Source organism: Glycine max, chromosome 3 (genome assembly GCF_000004515.6).
Source record: "Glycine max cultivar Williams 82 chromosome 3, Glycine_max_v4.0, whole genome shotgun sequence".
Taxonomy (NCBI): Eukaryota; Viridiplantae; Streptophyta; class Magnoliopsida; order Fabales; family Fabaceae; genus Glycine; species Glycine max.
This window is the reverse complement of record NC_016090.4, coordinates 32,644,502-32,654,512: the sequence shown is the minus strand read 5'-3', so window position 1 is coordinate 32,654,512 and position 10,011 is coordinate 32,644,502. Positions and strand designations below refer to the sequence as shown.

General features: G+C 31.1%; 1 protein-coding gene across 1 annotated transcript; it reads left to right on the top strand.

Annotated features, from left to right (window-relative positions):
• The first annotated feature begins 5,520 nt into the window (after nucleotides 1–5,520).
• Nucleotides 5,521–6,111, top strand: LOC113001211 (uncharacterized). The gene has a single exon (XM_026128022.1). It carries the CDS (start codon nucleotides 5,521–5,523, stop codon nucleotides 6,109–6,111), a length of 591 nt encoding a protein of 196 aa, XP_025983807.1.
• Nucleotides 6,112–10,011: the final 3,900 nt, after the last annotated feature.

The window sequence follows — 10,011 nt, the reverse complement described above, 5'->3', positions numbered from 1 at the left end:
TCATGATAAGAAATATTTAATTAATTTTTGGTTTAATTATTCATTTAATAACTATAATTATTCAGACTTTATCTTTTTATTCCTATATTCAAAAATCATTCATTTTAGTTTCTATACATATATACCATTTTAATCTCTCTTAGTCCTTAAATATCCATTTTTAATCTAATTTAGTCCTTATCATCTAAAACTATAGAGCCTAACAAGGATTAAAAATAATATGTACCTATAAGAATTAAAAGAGATGAATTTTAAGTATAAGAACTAAAATATAAAATTTATAAAATTATAAAAATTAAATAAATAATTAAAATCTAATTTTTCATAATAAAGATGAAACAATACAAATTGTTTATAATTTTTCATGATATTAATGTAATTGTGTGGAATAAAATTAAATCTTATGTGCTATTCAAATAAAACATGGCTATTGTAGTAAACTAATAAAGATGTGACACAACCAAAAAAAGGCAAACCAAAAAAAGGCAATCCTTATAGTTTCGTTTTGTTAATTGATGGTTACAATTGAAACCTACCTCATTTGTCTTATCGGTTCATCATGGGAACTACTGTATGTGCACGATTTTGGGGAATATTATATTATCCCTCATGATTGCCTTGTCATTCTCATGGTCCCTACCTATTTCTCCATGTGCTTCATTGGCTATTTATAGCCTATAGCTGTATAGGAAAATAGTGTATAATGCTCAGTGTTATCTTCGTGCTCTCCACTCTATGCATGTCGTATACAATACTGTTGATCCACAATAGAGTAATTGACACCAACACTTATATTTTTGGGTGGATGAATGGAAAGAACAGAGGTATATGTAGAGAGAAGAAAAAATGATAGTTATGATAAATAATAGCTATGATAAAAAAAATGATAATGAAAATGAATAAATAAGGATTTTAATCTTAGGTAATAGAGATCGCAAGTGTACTTTAATTTATCGGGTTAGAGTCTTATACTTGTATATCAATCTTTTGTTTTTGAATAAATCAAAATAAAAAATATATATAACACAAATTATAATATATTTTTTCTGACAAAAAATAGATAGAAATACTTTTAAAAAAAATGAGGTAGAAGCGAAATTAAAAAGAACATGAATATATTTGTTAAGTATGGTTCATCTACAAAATAGAATATGTCAAATCTTCGCATGTTAAAAGTTAATCATGATCTTGAAGAAAAATAAATCATATTTCAATTCTCTATTTAGGTTTTAGAGATTTCAAGTGTACTGTGTTACTTTGAACGCAAATAGTTGATTAATCGACACTATATTTTAGTTGTAAATACTATTAAAATATATACTGTAGAATACACGAATGCAATTGATAAGATTGCGATATAATTGTGAAGATTTTCAAGACTTTGGTATTGTGGATGTAATTTCTCTTGAGGCCCACACGAATTAAAACCTTTACATATTATCGCAATACCATAAATGATAGGTTTGAATAACTAAAATGGTGATGGCCTCCATTTTGTGTGTTTTCTGGGTTGCATGGTGCTCTAAAGGGAGCCTACTCCCCTTTGTTAGTTAACTTTGTGGTGACTTTTTATTTGTTCATTTTGTCGTGACTTGTTATTGGTTGACTTTATTTCTTGTTCATCTTGTTGCTAAGTCTTCTTACACCACTCGCCTCAAGTAATGTATCTATCTGTACACCATAATTATTTTTTAATAAGAAAAATGAATTAATGAAAGTATACTGTCATGCAAGTGTTACGATGACATACTAGTATAGTAGTATGTTTTAGCTTTTAGGTTCTTTTTCTTAAGAAAGAACTTTTAAGTTCCTATAAATATTGTTCTTTTTATTCTATAAAAACTTTTTTTTTAATTCCTGACATATTTTAGTATTTTTTTCGTCTTTATAATTAATTCAAGTTAGTTTAGTACTGACGTGAATAACAAAAAATATTAATTAAGGTAATGACAATAATAAAAATATTTTAAATAAAGATAATTAAAATATCTTTATATGCAATTTCGGTTAAATAATTTATTTACTATTTTATATAAATAAGATAATTACTTGTATTTTAATTTTTAAATTTATTTTTTGATTGTAAATACATTATTATTATTTTTTTAAATACTTTTCTTGTTTTTTAATTCATTATTTTATTTTTAGCATTGTGCTTTTCTAAAAAGATTATAATTTGCTTAGATGTTTATGATTTAATTTTTAGTATATTGTGTTTTTAAAACATTTCAATTCAGTGATTTTTACTATTTTCCATATAAATAACTTTTAATATATATATATATATATATATATTACATGCAGTGAATTTGTCTCCAAATACTGTACCTATCAATGGCTTACACTAATTTGGATCTTACAAACTCTATCATCTTCAGCCAAGCTTTATGTCATTGATTGACAATAGTGGATCGTTTTTTCATTTGGTGTTGGTTAATTTGCTTGGTGTTGAAGACTCATGACTCAACACTTTTTTTTCTTTTTGTTTATCTCTATGTTTATGCGAATGATTTTTTAAGTCAGTGCAAGAAGTACTCCAAGAAAATTAATTCCAAATGTCATGCATGATATTCCAATCAAAAGTGAAAAACATATATATAAAGAGAGTGGTTCAAATGTGTATATATAGATAAATAGAAGTGACATGTTTAATGGGTTATTCCAAAATCACTACTAATAGGGAGTCCATATCGAGAGTCAATAATTTAATAATTTATTAAGAGAATGATAAATTGAGTTTTTTTAAGAGAAAAAAGTTATATATTGATAATTAAAAAAATTTGCACAATCATTCAATCATAACCCATTAAATGTATGATAAACTTGTTAAATTTTAAAATAGTTATTTTAAAGTAATTTAAATGAAAATCTGTGATTATATTATGCATTGTCAGTGCATAGTCATTAATTTTTTTAAAAAAAAAAACATTTTCTCTCAATTCTTAATTCCAAAGAATTATAAAGATGAAAGAAGTTAATTCAAAATCCAAACCTAAAAGCAATTTAATTAATTGAAAGCAAATAATAAAATAAGTAATTAAATAAGTTTAAAGATGGAAATAATAGTGCACTAAAATATTTTATTTGATTTGATTAATCTGGCCTACATATAGTCCTCAAACAACACTTTGGGGGTTTTTCCACTAAGTGGGTGACATCTAGTTATTTATGCTACCACACATGGCAACCCAACCTAGGACACCCTTCTTTGTTTGAACCCTAGAGTTAGCTTTTACATATCATATGCCTTTGAAAATAGTAAATACTTTTGTAAGCCAACACATTCTCCTGAATGGATTCATCATAGCTACAATCACTATTGTTATTGTTGTATTTTTTCTTACTATCAACACAAACAATCCTTATCTCATTTCATTAATTAACAACTTTCTTCACTTTGACATGTTCTTCTATGTCAGTGGATGGGTCTGTAGCATCTTGATCCATCACCAAAATGTGAATGATGATGGTTTTCTTCTCTCATACTCCATGGCATATAAAAAAGAAACCAAAGTCAAGAAAGACAAAATGTTAGATATTCAGGATTTTTGGATGAGAATCTTGTATAGCATGTTTTGTTTTTAATTCAAATTTTATCTGCTTGATTTACTTTTTTTCCAGGTAAATTATCAGTGAATTAAATATTCATAAATGTCATTGCCTTAATTTCCTAGTATGTTGGAGGAAGTTTTTCTCCAATTTGTCAATGACTTTAAAAAAAAGCTTGAACAATAAAAAAAAAGCAATAAAAGAAGCTAACAATTTTAGTTTTGTTCTTTCTATGTGTATTATAATTTCAAAGCTCACTTATTCATTAGAGGAATTTTTTTGGTATTGGAAGAGAAAGAAAACAAAAGATATTATGGGTCTGTTGTTTCATTCATTAGAAGAATTAGAGGATAACATAAATCAAGCAGGACAAGACAAATTTTCTATTTTCTGTTACTTAGGAAATCATGAGATAACTTTTTTATTCTATATACAAAGTATTAAAAGACACATATGTGTTAGGAATTTTATAATTCCTAATTAATTAATATGGGCTACATATTATATTATAACATTTATATTAGTTATTTACATTTAAATGGGTTCAATGTAAAGTGATCTATTTAAGTGAGCCCATTTGACTGCCAGAAAATTGATGAGCTTAATGAGCGGAAACCAGTTTGGCCTATTAGGGGATAATGAGAACCCTAATAGGTTTAAAACATAAGGCATGGTTATGGTTCCCAATATACCAAATCAACAAACAGTTTCTCCTCTCCCCATCTGAAGAGAAAACGAAGGTCCCATAAGGAATAAGGTGATTTGGTTGAGGAAGGTCATTAAACCAATTGTTCGTGACCACTGTCAGATTCCGTTGCGTGTTAATCAAGCTCTATGGATCCAGGTATTCCTTAAAACCTCTTGATAATCTGGCGTAATGTGTTTTGGTGCTCATTTGGTATTGTATATGGTTTATTGAAAATTCTCAACAAGTGGTATCAGAGCCACCATTACTGTTAGATTATTGGGATTTAAAGCTCTATTTGATATGTATTATATCTGGATCATTTTAGTTATATGAACCCTAATTTTATTTTGGGGAGAAACTATTTTGATCAATAAAATTGTAAAACCCCTAAGTTCATGTGTTATGGCCATAAAGTTTTTCTCCTCTTTAGAATTAATAAAAGGCATCTACATTTGATTTATAGGATTGTACAATTTTTTGTTTTGTTTGTGTTGCATCTGCTGACATATTATTCTATTTGGGATAAAGGTTCTACGTATCTGGTGTTGACATTTAGTACGTGACACAATTTCATAAATATATTTTTTTTGGGCCAACAATTTTTTTTATGAAACGGTGATCGGCTGATAATTTATGTTATTCATGTGGTTGGTATAAATTTGTTATAGTATCGTGATATGTTTGTTTCAGATGCGTAATTAGTTTACCATGATGTAGTTTTTCAAACATTTACTGCTATCACAATTGGGTGCAAATTTAACCATTACAGATGCTTTCCATTTGATTGTGTGTCTAGTAATTTTAATTAAATTGATTGAACCATTATGTTGCCAAAATAACCTCTATTGTGTAAACTGATTTAATTAAATTGCATGGATGTTAGTATGGAATTATTTATGCGAATTGTGTTCGGCCCAAAGGAAGACGCAATTTGGCCAAATAATAACATACCTGCGATGATAAATATGTGACAATTATTAAGTTTTTTTTTTCATGAGAATAATAGTCGGTCCAAAGAAAGACTATTATTTGTCAGAACTAATTGTCAATGTTTGATCATTGCGTTGAGAGTACCAATTACAAATTAATTTCTCTGTCCAAAGACTAGAATTAATGTTGTACTAGGTATCTTGTGATGGATCTGTTATGGGAAATATTTGCATGTCTTGTTATATATATTTTATATGACTTGCTTGATTATCTGTGAACATTTTTTTTGTGTTCTCTATTTAGTTAATATTACCAGTGTTGCAAATGTTACTGTCCAAGTGAATTCTATCCCAATGCTAAATGGGACAAATTTTAAGGTCTGGAAGGAAGTCGTAGAAATTGTTCTTGGTTGTATGGATTTGGACTTGGCATTGAGGACGGAACGACCCATTTCCACTCCGGAAACCTCTAATGAGGTAAAAATTGAGAAGTGGGATCGGTCCAACCGAATGTGCCTTATGATCATGAAGCGCTCTATTCCAGAGGCGTTTCGGGGCTCTATTTCTGAGGGTCAAAGTGCAAAGAAATTCCTTGAGGAAATTGAGCAATACTTTGCCAAAAATGAAAAGGCGGAGACGAGTAACCTTTTGGCCAAACTCATCTCCATGAAGTATAAAGGCAAAGGAAACATAAGGGAGTACATTATGGAGATGCCCAATCTCGCATCAAAACTCAAGTCACTTAAGTTAGAGCTTGGTGAAGACTTGTTTGTGCACTTGGTTTTGATCTCGCTTCCTGCACACTTTGGGCAATTCAAAGTGAGCTATAACACTCAGAAGGACAAATGGTCCCTCAATGAGCTTATATCTCACTGTGTGCAAGAGGAGGAGAGGCTGCAGAGAGATAGGACTAAAAGTGCTCACTTGACTTCGACCTCAGAATAAGAAAAGGAAAAAGGCTAAGGGTGTTGCGGAAGGGACTTCTCAGCAAAAGAAGCAAAATAAGGATGAGAAATTTACCTGTTACTTCTGCAAGAAGTCGGGACACATGAAGAAAGAGTGTCCCAAGTATGCCGCATGGCATGTGAAGAAAGGTAAATTTCTTACTCTAGTTTGTTCAGAAGTTAATTTGGTTTTTGTACCTAAAGATACTTGGTGGGTAGATTCTGGTGCTACTACTCACATAAGTATGACTATGCAGGGTTGCCTGTGGAGCCGACTACCAAGTGATGATGAAAGATTCATCTTTGTGGGTGATGGCAATAAGGTTGCAGTGGAAGCTATTGGAACTTTTAGATTACAGTTAAAAACTGTATTTTATTTGGATTTGTTTGAGACTTTTGTTGTACCGTCTTTTAGACGGAATTTGATTTCTATTTCTAGTTTGGACAAATTTGGATTTTCTTGTTCATTTGGAAATAATAAAGTTAGTCTCTACCAAAATTCAAATATGATTGGTTCTGGTTCTTTAATTGATAATCTTTACATGCTTGATGTTGTTAGTTCCTATAATGAAATACTGCAAATAAGTTCACATGGTACAAAACGAAAATTGAATGAGAATTCAGCCACCTTATGGCATAAGCGTTTAGGCCATATCTCTAAACAAAGAATTCAGAGACTTGTGTTGGATGAAATTCTTGACCCTTTGGATTTATCAGACTTTGAGGTCTGTATTGAATGCATAAAGGGAAAACGAACAAACATAAGGAAATTAGGTACCGAAAGAGCTAAAGACGTCTTAGAACTAGTGCATACAGACATTTGTGGTCCTTTTCCTAAAACTTCTTGGAATGGACAACAATATTTCATTACGTTCATAGATGACTACTCTAGATACGGTTACCTATATTTGTTACATGAGAAATCCCAATCCCTAGACATTTTTAAAACTTTCAAGGTTGAGGTTGAACTTCAACTTGGAAAGAAAATTAAGGCTATCAAATCTGACCGTGGTGGTGAGTACTATGGCAGATATGATGGATCAGGAGAACAACGTCCAGGACCTTTTGCGCTGTTCCTCAAAGAGTGTGGAATTGTTCTGCAATACACTATGCCGGGCAAACCCATCATGAATGGTGTAGCAGAACGAAGAAACTGAACTCTTAAAGATATGGTGAGAAGTATGATTAGTCATTCCTCTTTGCCAGAGTCACTTTGGGGAGAAGCCTTAAAGACCGCAGTTTACATCCTTAATAGGGTGTCAAGTAAAGCAGTTAATAAAACCCCTTATGAACTTTGGACTGGTAAAAGGCCAAGCATTAAACATTTGCACATTTGAGGTTGTCCAGCTGAGGCACGGCCTTATAGGCCATATGAAAGAAAGCTGGACTCAAGAACAATTAGCTGCTATTTTGTTGGCTATGCTGAACGCTCTCGGGGCTATAAATTTTACAATCCCACCTTAAGATCCTTTTTCGAGACGGGAAATGCGAGATTTCTTGAGAAAGTTGAGTTTAGGAAGGAAGAGAACATAAGGAATGTTGTCTTTGAGGAAGAACCTGTTATTTACAGTGATCAAGTCCTCGTACCTATTGCTATTCAAGACACAACTCCAGCAATAGAAGACAATGTTCAAACTGTTGACATTGTTCCAGAACAAGAAAACAATGAGGTTTTTCCTCAAATACCTTTAGAGCAACCTCAACAACCTCAAGAAGTGTCATTAAGGAGATCCATTAGAGAGAGGAGAAATGCAATCTCAAATGATTATATTATATTTCTCCAAGAACATAAGGATGGTGTTGGTTTAACAGAGGATGATCCAATCAACTTCTGTCAAGCTATGCACAGTTATGGACAGTTCTAACTCTCAAAATTGGATTGATGCCATGAAGGATGAGATGAAGTCTATGAGTGACAATGAATTTTGAAATCTAATCGAATTGCCTGAAGGTGTGAAACCTATTGGTTGTAAATGGATATTTAAAATCAAGAAGGATTCAAAGGATAATATCGAGAGATATAAGGCTCGTCTAGTTGCTAAAGGCTTTTCTCAAAAGGAAGACATTGACTATAAAGAAACCTTTTCTCTAGTATCTTTAAAGGATTCTTTTGGTTAAATTATGTAATTTTAAGACCTCCCATTTATTGTATTAAATTGTCTTGTATTTTTGGTTAAATTAATTGAAACAACATGTTGCCAAAGTAACATCTGTTGCGTAAATTTATTTGATTGAATTTACATGGATGTTGCATGAAATTATTCATGTGAATTGTGCTCGGCCCAAAGGAAGACACAATTTGATAGAATAATTACATGCTTGCAATAGTAAACATGTGGTGATTATAAATAGTGTGATTTTCCATGTGAATAATGAAATGTTCAAAGACAATCATTATTTGATCGGAATAATCATCATATAAGTTTTCCATGTGAGCAATGGAGTATCCAAAGACAACCTTTGTTTGACAGGACTTATCACCAATGTTTGATCAATGCATTGAGAGTATCGCTTGCAGTTAGTCTTTTTCAATCCAAAGATTGAGGATTAATGGTGCACTAGGTATCTTGTTTGGGTCTTGAAATTTACCATAAAGATTATTTATGCATTGCATGTTTGTTGTTCTCTTCTTTAATTGTTGTTGTTGTTGTTACTACTATGGTTTAAATTACTCATATTAAGTGAATCCCAAATCTGCATGTGTAAAATTTAGAGTTTGAAATTATTTGGTGGGAATCCTAAGGTGATATATGAGTAATCTTGGTATGTAACACTAGAAATAGTAAAGCGCATTATGCGTTAATTGAAGAGAACAAGAAACTACGTATTTTCATATCGAAAGTCTAGAAGTTTAGAGATCATTGGGTATTCTGACTTCGATTATTTCAAAATGTTTTAATAGCAATCACTTCACATAAGGATTCACATTTGACCATGTTGGTGGAGTTAATATTTTGCTATGAGACATTATACTAGAATTTATGATTACTAAATTATTGTAACTGGCTTGCTTGTTGTCGCTAACATTAAGTAGCCATCAGGTGTTTATTGAGACAATATCTTAGCAGTCTTATTAAGGATTCAACCAAATAAAAGTTTGTTGACATAAAGTATTTGGTTGTTAAATAAAGAATCCAGAAAATATAGATTTGTATAGAACATATAGGGACTGATTCCATGCTAGCTTACCCACTTACTAAAGGTTTGGTACCTAAAGTTTTTCATGAGAACACTGCTCATATGGGTGTAGTTCCTAATAGTACCTTAGTTTAGTGGGAGTCCCGTTTATGTTTTATATCTTATGTTTTCCAGATATTTGTATTATTTGGATTTTCTGCAGAAATAAAGTTGATGTTTATTTTGAGTTCATTTTGTGTGCAATGTCTGTATTGCATTTTGGATTGATCTCTATAAAGAATAAAGTTTGGACTAGTTGGAAATAGACATGATTAAGATCACATTGTATGTAATTTCCATGCCGCTTATCCATATTTGATCAATGTCATCGAGTATGAGTAACAGTGGTGATCATTGTGGCTTAGTCAAGCTAAATTATGATGAAAATTGCAGTGGTTTCCTGTTGCTATATGAGATGGACCAGATTGTATAAAAGGAGTCTAAAAGTAAATAACATACGGTTGCGCGCCTAAAAAATTTTGTGATATAAATGTCTAAGGTTAATATGAAGCCCAAGTGGGAGATTGTTAGGAATTTTATAATTCCTAATTAATTAATATGGGCTACATATTATATTATAACATTTATATTAGTTATTTACATTTAAATGGGTTCAATGTAAAGTGATCTATTTAAGTGAGCCCATTAGACTGCCGGAAAATTGATATGAGCTTAATGAGCGGAAACCAGTTTGACCTATTAGGGGATAATGGGAACCCTAATA